Source organism: Eptatretus burgeri, chromosome 6 (genome assembly GCF_056783735.1).
Source record: "Eptatretus burgeri isolate ZD-2024b chromosome 6, Ebu_testis_v1, whole genome shotgun sequence".
NCBI lineage: Eukaryota > Metazoa > Chordata > Myxini > Myxiniformes > Myxinidae > Eptatretus > Eptatretus burgeri.
Window position 1 is genome coordinate 46,792,844 of NC_140966.1, and position 16,598 is coordinate 46,809,441.

At 46.2% G+C, this 16,598-nt stretch overlaps 1 protein-coding gene across 1 annotated transcript in view; it reads left to right on the forward strand.

The window, feature by feature from the left end:
- Positions 1 to 16,598, forward strand: part of LOC147024694 (ubiquitin carboxyl-terminal hydrolase 25-like) — a 102,036-nt gene that overhangs the window by 22,142 nt on the left and 63,296 nt on the right. The window contains exons 5-9 of the mRNA XM_085884844.1: positions 84 to 291; positions 503 to 607; positions 7,691 to 7,828; positions 12,771 to 12,841; positions 13,045 to 13,100. Of these exons, the coding sequence (XP_085740970.1) occupies positions 84 to 291; positions 503 to 607; positions 7,691 to 7,828; positions 12,771 to 12,841; positions 13,045 to 13,100 (578 nt within the window). The remainder of the gene's footprint in view (positions 1 to 83; positions 292 to 502; positions 608 to 7,690; positions 7,829 to 12,770; positions 12,842 to 13,044; positions 13,101 to 16,598) is intronic.

Consider the following 16,598-nt stretch of genomic DNA (forward strand, 5'->3'; position numbering starts at 1 on the left):
AAAAAAACCACCTCGGGGCTCGTTTGAGAAGCTTAGCCAGCTTATTCTTGCTCCTTGCCTGACGCATCTCTTTGTCTGCCTAGCACGACCGTCCTGGGGAAGTCAGGACTAAAACGAAAGCGTGGGGATGCTGTTGTCGAGGTTCCTGTGGCAAACTCTCCAGATGCTGCTGGGGCCACAGCTGTTGCAGCCCCTATCAAAGCAGTTGTCAATACTGTACAGTGCCAGGCAGGCTGGCCATCTGGAATCACGAACATTGGAAATTCATGCTGGTTTGGAGCTATTATCCAGGTGTGTTTTACCTGCAGGAGTGTTGTTTCTGATCCACCACCACTTACATTAGCAGTCATCAAATTCCCATAGTTCATTCTCCTTCAAATGTTGTATTTTTGGCCCTCACTCTCAGTGGCTATTTGAAAAGTCCAAATACTTTATTGTTTTACTGCATATGAGTTTGACCTCTTGTGACCAAAATTCCGATCTTCCATGCTGTCTCCCCCAGTCTTTGTTTCATCTGCCTTCATTTCGAGACCTTGTTCTACAGCACACAATTCCAGATGGTATCGTGGAGATGGAGAGCATTCGAGATGAGGATGAAGGAAAGAAGGTAGAAAAGGAGGTGGGGGGGGGGTAACTGTAGTGGGAGACAGGTGAAGGAAAAATGACAGGTTCATGGGTAATGGAGCAGAACAAAAGCAAGGACGGGACAACCAATATCTGCATGTAAATAGTAATAGAAAATAGAGTTTAGAATTAGATTCAAATACAGAAGGTGGTGAAAGTGAAAAACTACATTGGATGTGCATATGTGACCCCATTTTTTTTTTTTAACTTTTTAAAATCCAGGTTGCATGATCATCTGAACCATTTTGTGCCCCCTTTTCACCTTGGAATTGCTTCTCTTTTTTCACTGCAATCTCGTTCTTCCTTCAAGTGCTAAATGGTGGTATCCTCATGGAATTTCATGTTGTGTTCCATATAACCATCATGTTTTGTACCGTTGCAAGCCTCCAGCCTCCCATTCCCCCTTGCCAAGACTCCTAGCTGTAGGCTTTTCATTCATGTCAGATCCTGTTAATTTGTTTGTGCTCTGTTTATTTAGTCGGTTTCAGACGGGTGTATCCTTCAAATGTGAATATTTCATGGACCGCACACCGAAATATGAGGACAACAGGGCTAAATGTGTAACTGAGATCACCATCTTTCATATGAGACCTGTGGTAGCTTTGTGTCAAGCCGGTTGATTAAACTCCTAAAATATAGCCCTTTATCGAGGTTTACCGCTGGCCTACCTTTGGTGGCAGAAGTAACAAGACAAGACTGTAAGACTAAACAAACACAGCCACTAAGCTTTGGTGAAGGGGAACTCGAGGTACCAGTGGTGCCACAACATGGCGCTGCCTTTCTCACCACACTAAACGTTTCCTTAGGAGGAATTTCCTTCTCTCCATGGATGCTAACCTATGGGGATTGTCCATGCTCTTATCCTTTTAAATGCTGAACGTCAAGCAAGGAAGCAGCAAGTACCATTTTAAAAGTATTTGATATGACTCGGCTGGTGTTTCATCCGCCAACCTCCAAACTCAGAGTAGACTCTCCTACCCTTACTCCACTGAGTCTGGTTTTCCATGGACTGGAGGGCAAGAAGCTTTGTCCAAATATTTTGTTTATTTGTTTGTGCACAGCATGTCTCGAAGTTGTGGACGGATCCAGATGAAATTTGGTGGACAGGTTTGGTGTGTGACAATGATGAACTGATTCGATTTTGGTGAAGATCTGGATCAGGCTACGAGAAGTTTTTTTTATTTTTTATTGATTCTTCACCATTGAGAGATGGGGCTAATTATGATGTATAACATGATATCTCAAAAAGTTGTGGACGGATTCGGACGAAACTTGGTGGACAGGTTGGGTGTTTTGCAAGGATGAATTGTTTCGATTTTGGTGAAGATCCGAATCTGGATCTGGATATGAGAATTATTTAATTTTAAAAGTGATTCTTCACCATTGAGGTCAGGTCAGGTATGGGAGCATGTGCCAGAACAGCTCCTCGCTGCGTCCACTTTCTGCTGGTACTCCAGGGGCCTCCATCTGGCCTTCCCTCAGGCAGATGCCTGGCCCATCCCCATCTCCTTGAGATGCCGATCAACCTGCTGCAACTACGAGGCATGTGGTCGGCCCATTGGTCTCCTCCACTCACGAGACTCCCTCGCTGAGAGAATGTGGTGAGCAGGATCCGCGTCAGGAAAACGAGCCACATGTCCATACAGCCGCAACTGACGCTCACGGACCATGCAGGTAACAAATCTCATCCGAGTCTCTCTCAGCAACCGCTCGTTGGACACAAAATCCGACCAGCGATAGCCAAGGATTCTCCGAAGAGACCTGGTACCAAAGGAATTAAGTCTCCATCTCAGATCCTTGGTCAGCGTCCAAGTCTCGCATCCATAGAGCAAGACTGGAAGCACCAAGGACCTGAAGACTCGGACTTTCGTCCTCCCACACAGGTACTGGAAGCGCCACACCCCATGATCCAGTGAATCCATGACTCCCCAGGCCCGACCCAGACGTCTATTGACCTCTGACTCGCAGCCAGCAGAGACATGAATATCACTGCCAAGGTAAGTGAATCTCTCCACGACCTCAACATCCTCACCACAAACAGACACAGACAGGACAGCAGCATCCACTCTGTCATTGAACGCCTGGATCTTAGTTTTGACCCAAGAAACCCGTAATCCCAACGGCTCCGACTCCTCATTCAGCACCTCGAGGGCCCCCAAAAGGATATCTAAAGTCTCCGCAAAGATGACTGCATCATCTGCGAAATCAAGGTCCGAGATCTTGACATTCCCAAATGATGCATCGCAGCTCGATCTTTCCGACATCCACCCTAAAATCCAGTCCATACAAGTGCTGAAAAGTGTGGGGGCCAGAACACACCACTGACGAACTCCAGTAACAACTGGAAATAAGTCAGAGATGGTACCACCACACTTCACAGCGCTCTCAGTACCAGAGTGGAGTTCAGACATCAGATCGATCAGTTTTGGTGGCACCCCACGAAGACCAAGAATCCTCCAGAGGACATCCCAATTCACTGAATCGAACGCTTTACAGAGATCAACATAGGCTGCAAGCAGCCCCTGCCGAAACTCTCGTCTGCGTTCGGTGAGGACACGAAGAGCAAGGATACGGTCAATCGTTGACCTCTTTGGTGTAAAGCCTGACTGCTCTGGACACTGGTGCTCAAGCAGATGGTGGCGAACCCTATCGAGAATTATCCGAGCAAAGACCTTGCCCGGCACTGAGAGCAGCGTCATCCCTCGGTCGTTATTGCAGTCTTGGCGATCACCCTTCCCTTTCCAGAGAGGGACGACAAGGCCCCTCTTCCAATCAGTTAGGATGATGCCTGTGTTCCAGGCAGATAGTCCATGGGCCCAGGCCAGAAATTCCACTTGTCGGTACCATCTAAGGAAACCAATCCAAGTTATGATTTTTGAATTGGTGTATATATATATATATATATATATATATATATATATATATATATATATATATATATATATATATATATATATATATATATATATATATATATATATATATAGATCATATTTTGATGTGATAACCATTGCAGACTGGCAGCTTATTGGCAGTTATCATCTCTGGAATGTACCCACCCTCCGCATAATGAAAGCGAAAAGGCAAACTCAGAAACATTCACCAATTATGCAATTGCTGTTTCCACATGGGGCTAGAATGAACTGCAAACCACAGATACATGTCTGAAATGCTTTATTTATACCATCCGAACAATCCTTTCTGTCATTCCTGAAGGCAGAATTTGTTTTATGGCAGAAAGCGGCAAGCAATACGGCCTCTCAAAATGTTGCTGATTAGTGATTTTCAGTACATTTTAATATATAATATTGTCATACAAATTCCCTGGGTAGTGCTACTGAACCGCAACAGCCTACAACATGCACATGTTGTATGAGGAAAACATTTATGAACATTTTACAAGTTTTTACCACAGTTAAAGGAATTGCCCTTCCCCTACCCGAGTTCCAACAAGCGTCCAAAATGTGAAATTTACGGATAACCCAAATTTCACCACACTATTGTGGCATGTTTATGTACTATGTTTTACTCATGCATATTTGTAGCCATGAATGTCCTTGTGATTGTGCCAAAACATTCACACCATGGATCAGTAGTCTAGTCTTCATCACTGTTATCAGCATCAGAGTCCTCGAGGTCTACAACCTCTTCCTCGACATCAGCGGGCTGGTTGCTGCAGGTTCGCAGCTTGCACATGTCAGTGCACTTCAGGCTATTGGCAAGGCACGTGCAGTCTGGGAGTTTGCACGACCGTCCACACTTGCAGGAAAGCAGTTGCAACACTGCATCCGGTGTTGGAGAACCCTGCATCCACTCGATTGCCAGCTTCCCGTCATCATCAGTGGTCCATCCACAACCCTTGGGACTTGGAACATAGGGTTGGAATTGCAGACAGCGCCTCCAAATAGCAGCCTGGTAGTTTGCACGGAGGATGTGCATGAAGCGGCAGTCTTCACATGGTGAAAGCTGACTGGACTCTATCTCTCCCCGTCTGGCACAGAAGAGTTGATGTCCGAGTTAATTGACTTTCGTGGTGTTGGTAGACGGCACGTACATGTGGCAGGTGACCTCTTGCAGCTTCTGAAAGAGCTCGGTGGATACATCCCATGAATGGCCGAGCTGACTGAAGGCCTCTTGGTCGGTCTTATCCGACTTCATTTGCTTCAAGGCGCCCATCTTTCCCCGGCCTGCAAAGGCACTGACTGTATCACAACCGGAGAACACGTGCAGTCCAACCAGGGCATCACAGACACTGTCTCCCATTGATCTAGCAAGCTTGTGAATGTCTAGGAACCGTGTGCGGGTTTGCGTACAACACTTCTGATACACGGGGCATGGGATGTCCTTATTGAAGGCAAGACACAGCACGAGGACATCTGTATCTTTGGCAGTGATCACCACAGCCTTGTATCCAGCCTCTGCTGCATGCAGAGCATGCAGAAGCATTCAGGTGTCTGCTTCCTCCTGCGTGGACTTCAGCTCTGCCACTTCCTCCCAGTGGTCCTTGTTTTTTATTTTATTTTTTTTATTTTTCCCCCAAAACATCAATATCTCAGAATGGTATAAATGCAAAATACATACACTAAGCTGCTCTTCTGGAACGGTCATCACATATTGAAATAATCATATAGTCCCTACCAATTACTTAGTAGCCCTAAAGTTTCGTTTCCTCAGATGGTACCGATATATGCCTGGGCCCATGGACGAAGAGCACAAAACTGAATGCAACGACACGAGTGCAGCATTTCCACCAGCTTTGAGAAGTTCTGCATGGATGCCACAGATCCCTGGAGCTTTACCTCGTTTCAACCGGTGCACCGCAGCCCGTGTTTCCACAAGCGAAGGTGGACCACAGTTGATTCGAGGGTCAGCAACAGGGATTGTAACACCCTTGACATCCAACTCGACAGCTGGGGGATCAGCCTGGTACAACTGCTCAAAGTAACCGGCCCAGCGGGCCTTCACTTCAGACTCCTCTGTCAAGAGCCTACCACTCTCTCCTCTAACTGCAGTGCTCCGAGGAATGGGCTTGGATGAACGCAACGCGCGAATTCCCCTGTAAGCAGGACGAGAATCACCTGTCCACAGGTGATGCTCTACCCCCTCACAGATTCCTCGCACATAGGCCTCCTTGTCCACCCTCAGTGCACGTACAGTTTTACGCCTCAGCTCCCTGAACAGCTCAGCTCTGCCATTCAGCCTGGCCCTGCGACTCTGGTCAATGGTATCCAGTGTCCCTTGAGAGAAAATTCTTCTTTGCCCTGCAGTGAGTTCCAAGACATCCAGCGGCAACATCAAGGGCAGTGGTCTTGAAGGCACTCCACAACTCTTCAGGACCCCCCAAAGCACCCAGACACCCCAAGTGTCCACTCAGCCTGTTCGCAAACTCCTCAGCTACTCTTTCATCCTTGAGCTTGCCAACATCCAGCCTCGGCTGGGATGGTACCATTCTCCAGGATTTAAGGTGCAGCTTTAGAGTTGCTACAACAAGCCTGTGGTCAGTATTGAGGAACTGAGCACTCCGGTAGACCCTGCAGTTCTGGATCATCCTCCAACGACCGTCAATGAGGACATGGTCAATCTCCTTTGCCACACCGCCAGCGTTGGAATACCAAGTCCAGCGATGAGCTTGTGGGCGCTGAAACCATGAACCAGCCACCCTAAGTCCATGACTTCTTGCAAAGTCAAGGAACTTGGTGCTATTCTGGTTCATAGTTCCTGACCCATGGGGACCAACACATGTCTCATAACCATCCCTATCAGTTCCAGTCGATGCATTGAAATCCCCCTAGACTAGAAGTGTATCTCGTCTGGGGCACTGGTCAACCACAGACTCGAGCGTGGCGTAGAATGCATCCTTCACGGTGAGGTCACTCGCTTCAGTCAGAACATAAACAGAGACCAGGGAAATGACACCGAAGGAGTGACGAATCCTTTGTCTCATAATACGCTCGTTGACCGGTGTTACCTCAATTATCATTGGGGTCAGCTTATTGGACACAGCTACAGCAACTCCTTGAGTATGGTAACCATCAGAGCGACCAGACCAATGGTAGTTGTAACCACCCACCATTATCTCGCCGCAATCCGGTCTCCGAACCTCAGAGAGAGCTGCAATACCAATGTCCAAACGCTTGAGCTCAGATGATAACAGAGACAGGTGATCATCCTCTCTTAGGGATAGGACATTCCAGGCACCCACCCGAAGGGACCGCCTCAGGTTAACCCAAGCAGACCGCCGTCTGGTGGACGACACCTCAGCACCACTCCGACACACTCTCCCGCAATCTGACCCAGGGATGTTACCCCATGGTTTCCCTCCATTCAAAGATTGGGGGTCCCGAAGGCTTTGCCCCAATCCCGTCATCCGGTGAGCTGCCCTGCGAAGGGAAGCTGCACAGGAGGTACTCCCACGGAGTGGGTTTTCAGATTTTTTTTGCGTTTTTGTGTTTTGTGCAATGAAGGGTTTTACGGTGGCCGGAGTGCAAATCCTGCCACCAACCTCCTAATAAGAAGTAACCCAACTGCAGGAGGACGTCCGCAGACACAGTTGGGCACTAGATATGGATGGCCGTTGGCTCACAAGGAGCTCCTCCGCCCTTTGACAGGTTTTGTTTTTAATCCTGCTGGGTGTCCATATCCAAACACCCACCTCACCAGAAAACCTGGTGGGGGAGACGGTTTAGTCGCCGACAACCCGACCATGGAACAGGTTAATACAGGTTTACATGGTTCCTGTAGCAGGTCACAGATCTAACCTGACCTGACAATATCTAACCTGACCATTGAGAGATGGGGTCAAATACGATATCGTACTGTATAGCATGACATTTAAAAAATGTATTGGGCCTGATATGTTTTCGTGGATCAGGCATTACGAGGTGGAGGTATGCACTTTAATGAGTGATCATTTAGACCCTTGAAATTAAAATGAATTCAAACCATTGAACTTTATTTCATGATTAGCAGTTTTGCTTTTGATCATGAGAAAATACATTCTCATCTTTTCATTGCTTTGATCAGTATACTGTATATGGATTAGAGCATGCCCTGTTTTACCTCCCAGTTTCAGCCTCCTCTCGTCTTCCTTTCTCATCTGAAGGAGCTCTTCTCTCAACTGATGGTTGCCTCGACTTCCCCTGTTGATCCATCTCATGCAATCTCCTCTTTCAGTCAAGGTTTTGCTGGTGCTCATACTCAACAGGTAACATGTTCCTATTTGCATTGATCTCATGTCATCAAGTTTGCATCTGCACCTGGATGACTTGAGTATGTTGGAAAAACTTTGGCATACTGATAATTTGTGGTTGATGAAAAATGACTCGATTTAAACTCTATATTGCAGTCCCATCGACATTTTTATTGAACCAGGAACTATTTTCTGCTGAGCATATGCTATGGCATCATCCATCCATCTTATTTCTGTTAAATAATTTAAACTCTTCTGGATTGTTTTCCTGAATGAATGAAGGTATTGGAATGAATGAAGGAATGAAGGTATTGGAAAGGGTGTTGGAGAAGAGGATAAGGAAGAAGGTAAAGATTGACGAAATGCAGTTTGGATTTATGCCAGGAAGAGGAACGACAGATGCGATTTTTATTGTAAGGCAGTTGCAGGAGAAGTACATGGAGAAGAGGAAGAAGTTGTTTTTTTGGTTTGTTGATCTGGAGAAAGCATTTGATAGGGTCCCACACGAAGTAATGGCATGGGCATTGAGGAAGTTAGGAGTGGAGGAATGGTTGATCAGAGTAGTGATGGCCATGTACGAGAGAGCACTCACAGCTGTAAGGACGAAGGATGGGAACAGTGGCGAGTTTGAGGTGAGGGTAGGAGTGCACTAGGGGTCGGTACTAAGTCCACTTCTATTTGTAGTTGTGATGGAGGTGCTGGCTCGGAGGGTAAAGGAGGGTTTACCGTGGGAGCTGCTGTATGCAAATGATCTGGTGTTGATTGCAGAGAGTATGGATGGACTGAAGGAGAAGATGAACAAGTGGAAGGAATGTATGGAGGCAAAAGGTTTGAAGGTGAATATCGGAAAGACGAAGGTGATGGCAAGTGGGAAAGCATGTGGTGAGGTGGAAAGTACTGGGAAGTGGCCGTGTGCTGTGTGCAGGAAGGGTGTCGGAGTGAACTCCATTCAGTGTACAATGTGTGCTGAATGGGTTCATTGAAAATGTAGTGGGGTGAGAGGGTCATTAACCAGTGTGGCAGCTACATTCAAGTGTAAGGTGTGCATAGAGGGAGCTGCAGATGAAGGAATTGTTGAGTTGGATCTTGGAGATGGTGTGAAGCTGGAAGGGGTGAAAACATTTTGCTATCTCGGAGACATGCTGAATGGAGAAGGTGGATCAGACTCTTCGACGGTTGCTAGAGTGAGATGTGCATGGAAGAAGTTTCGGGAACTGAGTGGCGTGCTGACAAAGAGGGGAGTGTCGTTGAAGCTGAAGGGAAAGGTGTATGCTTCATGTGTGAGGAGTACGTTGATTTATGGGAGTGAGACATGGGTACTGAACATGGAGCAGCAACAAAGGGTGGAAATGCGAATGGTTCGGTGGATGTGTGGAGTATCGTTGAGAGAGAGGAAGACAAATGATGACTTGCGGAAGATGATGGGAATAGAGTCTGTGATGGAGGTTGTGAAGAGAAACAGGTTGAGATGGTTGGGTCATGTGTTGAGGAAGGATGAAAGTGACTGGGTGAGAGGAGTGTTGGAAATGAGTGTAGTCGGAAGTAGAGGACGGGGAAGACCGAGAAAAACTTGGCTAAATGTGGTGGAAGAGGAAATGTGGGCAAGGGGATTAAGAAGGGGAGATGCAGAAAACAGGGTAAAGTGGAGAAGATTGTCATGGGGCCCGCAAGGCTAACCCCCGCTTTAGCGGGGAAAATGGCCTTTAAATGCTTGTGTGTGTGTGTGTGTGTGTGTGTGTGTGTGTGTGTGTGTGTGTGTGTGTGTGTGTGTGTGTGTGTGTGTGTGTGTGTGTGTGGATTGTTTTCCTGTAGTCCATTCTCAAAAAGACCTTTCTTCATCAGAAAGGATATTCTGACAACCTTCAACAACATACCAGAAGCCAATTCTATTGAACTATTTAATCTGATCATCAGCCGTAACCGAGCATGAGTGGGACCATATTTCCATGAAGCTGTGAAGGTGAAGCACCACTTGGGTACTATACACTATGAGTAGTCTTTTCTAACCCCCTCCCCCCTTTCCCCGTCACAACTGCTGCTTCCTGTTTATAAGGTATTTGGTGCTTTAGAATATTGCCCTTCTCCGCTCTCTCCCTCCATTACTGTGGATAGTGGTACCAACATTCCATATTGCAATCAGCAACTGATCTTTGAAATCAAAAGCCTTCTGTATCATTGGTATCAACAGAGATGAAGCAGAAACACAAGCTTGCTCTGCTCTTGTAGTGAGCACAGACAGGTTGGCGGCTTCTCCATCTTCTGTTGGATAGTAACTCGTCTTGACCGACCATCTGCTCCGACTAAAACCAATGTGATCACACAGGTTTATTACAAGGCTCACTCTTTGTTAGTCTGCCTTGGTCCTGCTTAGTCACTCACCTTCATTATTTTGTTCCACTTTTCTCCTGTTTGTGGGTCCACCTCATTGTATTCATCCAGTCCTTTCAAGTGGCCATTCACAATCATCTCATTTTAACATCACCACTACCCTTGAATTGTCCTGTTCTGTCTTGATCTGCATGATTGAGTTTGTCTCGTTTCTTCTTCCAGATCACCCCAGTGTCAATGTGTAACCCCTTCTCCCTTTGTTATCTTTCTCTTCCTGAGCCTTGATTGTATGCGTAAAAAGCCCAAGGTTTCTGTGGAAGAGAGTAGATTTCTGTTGAAGAATTCCCAAGCTGAATTGATAGCAGTAGGAGTGGATATAGGAAGAGTCCAGTCCTGAAGTGCAAAAAAGAAGAAGAGAAAAAAACCTATGACCCTTTTTAGTCCCATTCAAACAATGCTCTGACATTCGCGGCATTTTCCAGGAACGTATCCCCCGTGAATGTCGCGGTCCAACGGTATTTGCAAATTTATTGCCTCTCTTTATTACCTTCGCCACGGAAGGTGAAGGATGTTATGTTTTCACCTCTTTCTGTCTGTTTGTTTGGTTGCTTGTCCGTTTGTTTGTGCACAGGATATCTCAAAAAGTTTTGTATGGATCTGGATAAAATTTTGTGGACAGGTTCGATGTGTGACAAGGGCGAACTGATTCGATTTTGGTGAAGATCCAAATCCGAATCCGGATCTGATAATTTTTTAAGTGATTCTTCACCATTTTGATAGAGCGAAACCAATATATAGCACAATATCTCAAAAAGTTGTGGATGGATCCAGGTGAAACTTGGTGGACACGTTGGGTGTGTGACAAGGAAGAATTGATTCGATTTTGAAGATCCGAGTCCAGATCAGACTACTGCAATTATTAAATTCTCAAAGTGATTCTTCACCATTGTGAGATAGGGCCCAAAACGATATATAACCTGATATTGTTGTGGGCCGGGTATCGGCTGCGATCACGACCGCTAGATGGAGCTGCAGAGTCGACTCCACTGAACACCCGGAATCTAGATCGTACCTTTCGGAAAACTCCGACAAGTACGGGTCCCTTACCGGACCGTGAATCGTCAATAATTACACCACGTGGTACAGGGTTATTTGCCAATCTTAAAAATACCTAGAAATCCACGTGGTGAGTTACCGAGTATTCACACCCTCGACGGCCCTCGTACGAGCCAAGCCGTTAGCGTGCCCGATCCGTGTGCAACCCGAGCGGACGGTTGCCGAAGTTCCGTCGGTCCAATCGTACATTTACTGCGGCAACAGCCTTTTTAATTCACCAACACGCGTCACGCTCAGCCAATGGCAGAAACACAGCAAAGAACTGATACATTTAACAAATGTATTTATTTATAATGGGGTAGGGGGGCACGCAAGAAGGCAGAGTTAACCGAATATAGAGATGCAAAGCGATTTATGTACCAGCACTTATGCAGTTTTACTTAATAGACTGGTGCCACACACACACACACACACACACACACACACACACACACACACACACACACACACACACACACACACACACACACACACACACACACACACACACACACACACACACACACACACACACACACGTACACCCAAGAACCGGTGGCCACAGCCTTTATTGAGGGCCCAGCTCTGAGAGAAAGGCGAGCTGAAGACCAGAGCCTGCCGCGGACCTGTCCACCTCGTGTGGTCTTTGAGCTGGCGGGGTGGCAGGACTCAGACCTCTCGTGTGTGAGGCGAACGCGACAACCACTCGTGTCGGGCGAATGCGATCTCCACTCGTGTCACCCGTTTCTCTCTCCTGGTTCACCGACAGAGACACTGCGTGCAACCCTTGTGGTTCTGGTCGAGGAAGGATCTCTCAAGCTCTCTCTGGAAAATCACGCCGCACCCTTATTCACCCTGTCTCGGGGGGAGGGGTTGGGCGTCCACCCTCCCCGCTCTCCCTCACTGGACGGTTTTGGCGCGCAGAATCGCTCGTCGCCCTGTCACTGGCCAAAATGAGCGGTAAGTCCGTCGAGATTGGCTCGGAGCGTGGTGAGGTCATGCAGACCGCCTTTCTCACCGTCGCGGGGTCTGATTGGCTCAGCGGCGGCCACCTCACTCATAGCACGCTGATTGGTTGAGGGCCGCCGCGAGGCTCCTCCTTGAACTCCGCCCACCATGGTGTCAGTCAGAGCGAGGTGAAGGTGAGGGTGATGCTGGCGTTGTAGTTTTGAGGATTTAAAAATAAAAGAAAACCTGACTATCAATGTAACTTCGCAGCGCATGTACAATTAATTACCCATTAGACACGGGACGGGGACCCGAACTAAAAACACATACTTACCGATATAACTGTTCTATAGGACCTGTATGTTGAGTGCTCACCGCTTCCAGATTCGCAACAATATTTCAAAAATGTAATGTGACATGTATGTTGTCGTGGATGAGGCATTGCGTGGCGGCGGTACGCGCTCTCCTGAGTACCCTTCTAGTTTTGCACCTTTTATTTGATTGTTCATGTTTTCATTTCCAACATTTTTGCATCCCATTTTAAAAGTTATGATTCCAGTTGTTTTATTTCTATTGTCTTTCTCAGGATGTGAGTGAGGTAACACACAGACTTCTTGATTGGCTGGAGGAAGCATTCAGTAATGGGCAGTATGAAAGGTCAGACTCAACGTCATTGTGTTTGATTTTTGAGATGAAAAGATGTGTTGGTGTGACAAAAGAGATGTATTTGTGGCCTTTCGGCCATTTTTAGGAAAGTCACTTGACCTCACATATCAGCATGGTGAATGTGGTAGCTGTACAGCCTCCTGAGGTAGTAGTGATTACATTCCATGAGGTGAATGTGTTTCTTTTATCCACAGGAATCCCATGGTTGACCTATTTTATGGTCAGTGCCTTGTACTTGATCCAGCAGAGGGTGAGGATGACTATTATCAACAAAGCATCAATTAATTTGACATTTCTCACCAAGTTACATTGCTTATTCAATACTCGTATTTTTTTCTGTGATGTTTCATTGTTTTTATTTTTTATTTTTGAGTCTCCCAACCTTTCTGATAGTGGAAAGCTTATAACTGTTGAAGGGGTTGTTCGTACAATTAGTGTCTCCAATTTTTAATGGTAACTCAGAGTTTCTTAGACCCCAAAGAATTCTAAACCACCATTTAGGTTTTTTACTTACGAAATCTTTAGATTTCGTCCTCTGTTTGTTTGTTTGTGTGTTTGTTTGTCGGCACGATAACTCGAGAACGGAAGAAGCTACCAATGTCAAATTACACCACGTGATTCAGGAGGGTGATGGCTAGCGCTGATTAGATTTTGGTCAAAATCGGTCAAGGTCACAATGAGGTTAAACATTCGATTTTTGATGGTTTAGTACAGAATCATCGTAGAAACTTCTGGTTTGCGTCGCTACCTTCTCTAGAGACAGCTTTTATTAGACAAGGTCAGAGGTCAAGTTGATGATTTCGTAAGTACCAGTCAGTCTATGACTGCTTGTTTGTTTGTTTTTTTATTCCTGCACACTCAATTTCCAAGCTGTGTCAATTTTGAGCTGTATCTCAGAGCTGGTTAGGACTTTCAGAATGAAATTTTGCATCAACAACGTGAATAGAAATTAGGTGGGGGTGACGTAATTTTTTTTAACCTTGTAATTTTTAGGTTTTGACCTAATTATGGACATCTTTACATTTTTCATCCAAATTCGGCCAAGATTTCTCCAATCAGAACAAAATTGTCGTCGATAGATAGCCAAGAGCAAGGCACAGTTATGCTTCTTTTACATCCTACCCCTCCAGCTTAAGGGTCAAGGTCTTGTACCCCGAGGATTACTAAACCACCATTTAGGTTTTTTCCCATTTTTAGCTCGCCTGTTCGAAGAACAGAGAGCTATAGCGATACCCTCGGCGTGAGCATCAGTGTGAGCGTGAAAATGTTAAAATTTTTGATGCAAGTTATTTTTTCCTTTCTAATATTTTGATCTACCACGCTATTTTTTATACGCCAAATATATATATATATATATATATATATATATATATATATATATATATATATATATATATATATATATATATATATATATATATATATATATATATATATATATGTGTATATGTATATATATCTTCTTCTTCCTCTTTCGGCTTGCTCCCGTCAGGGGTCGCCACAGCGGATCAACCGTCTCCATTTCGCTCTATCCTCCACATCTTCCATTGACACTCCAACAACCCGCATGTCCGCCCTCACCATATCCATGAACATCTTCTTTGGCCTTCCTCTTCTCCTCCTGCCTGGCGGCTCCATCTTCAACATCCTTCTCCCGATATACTCTGCTTCCCTCCTGTGCACATGTCCAAACCATCTCAATCTCGCCTCTCTCACTTTGTCTCCAAACCGTCCTACCTGCGCTGTCCCTCTAATATACTCATTTCTTATCCTATCTATCCTCGTCACTCCCAACGAGAATCGCAGCATCTTTAACTCTGCCACCTCCAGCTCCGCTTCCTGTCTTTTAGTTAGCGCCACCGCCTCCAAACCATACAACATAGCTGGTCTCACTACCATCTTATATACTTTCCCCTTCACTCTTGCAGCTACCCTTCTGTCACAAATCACTCCTGCAACTCTTCTCCACCCACTCCATCCTGCCTACACTCTCTTTTTCACTTCTCTCCCACACTCTCCGTTACTTTGGACAGTTGATCCCAAGTATTTAAACCCATCCACCTTCCCCACCTCAACTCCTTGCAACTGCACCATACCACCACCCTCCCTCTCATTTATGCACATGTACTCCGTCTTACTCCAACTGACTATCATTCCCCTTCTCTCCAGTGCGTACCTCCACCTCTCGAGGCTCGCCTCAGCCTGCTCCCTACTCTCCCTACAGATCATGATGTCATCCACGAACATCATAGTCCATGGGGACTCCAGTCTGATCTCGTCCGTCAACCTGTCCATCACCATTGCAAACAGGAAAGGGCTCAGAGTCGATCCTTGGTGCAATCCCACTTTTTCCTTAAACCGGTCCGACATTCCTACCGCACACCTCACCGCTGTCACACTGTCCTCATACATATCCTGCACGATCTTCACATACTTCTCCACCACTCCCGACTTCCTCATACAATGCCACAACTCCTCTCTTGGCACCCTATCATAAGCTTTCTCTAAATCCACAAACACACAATGTAACTCCTTCTGGCCTTCCCTATACTTCTCCATCAACATTCTCAAAGCAAACATCGCATCAGTGGTGCTCGTTCCTGGCATAAACCCATATTGCTGCTCACAGATCGTCACCTCTCCTCTCAACCTAGCTTCCACGACTCTTTCCCACAACTTCATGGTGTGGCTTAACAACTTTATCCCTCTGTAATTTCCACAGCTCTGCACATCACCCTTATTCTTGAAAATCGGAACCAGTACACTTAATCTCCACTCCTCCGGCATCCTCTCACTTTCCAAGACTTTATTAAACAATCTGGTTAACAACCCCACTGCCTTCTCTCCTAAGCACTTCCATGCCTCCACTGGTATACCATCTGGGCCAACCGCCTTTCCACTTTTCATCTTCTTCATAGCAGTCCTCACTTCATCCTTACTGATCCACCCCACTTCCAGATTCACTATCTCCACCTCTTCCAACCTTCTCTCTCTCTCATTTTCTTCATTCATCAGCTCCTCAAAGTACTCCATCCACCTTCTCAACACACTCTCCTCGCTCGTCAGCACATTCCCATTTGCGTCCTTTATCACCCTAACCTGCAGCACATCCTTCCCAGCTCGGTCCCTCTGTCTTGCCAATCGGTATAAATCCTTTTCCCCTTCTTTTGTATCCAACTTCTCATACAGCTCGTTATTTGCCTTTTCCTTGGCCTTTGCCACCTCTCTTTTTGCCTTTCGCCGCCACTCCTTGTACTCCTGCCTACTTTTCTTCATCTCTCTGACTATCCCACTTCTTTTTCACCAACCCCTTCTTCCTTATACTTTCCGGTACTTCCTCATTCCACCACCAAGTCTCCTTATCTTCCTTCCTCTGTCCAGATGTCACACCAAGTACCTTCCTAGCTATCTCCCTCACAACTTCTGCTGTCGTTGCCCAATCATCCCACCCATCTTTACCACCATCCAACGCCTGTCTCACCTCCTCCCTAAATTTCACGCAACAGTCTTCCTCCTTCAGCTTCCACCATCTGGTCCTTGGTTCAGCCCTCACTCTCTTCCTCAACCTCACCTCTGAAGTCATCCTACAGACCACCAATCGATGCTGTCGAGCTACACTCTCCCCTGCCACCACCTTACTGTCACGAATCTCTTTCAGGTTGCATCTCCTGCTAAAGATGGATTCCACCTGTGTGCACTTTCCTCCACTCTTGTATGTCACCCTGTGTTCCTCCTTCTTCTTGAAATA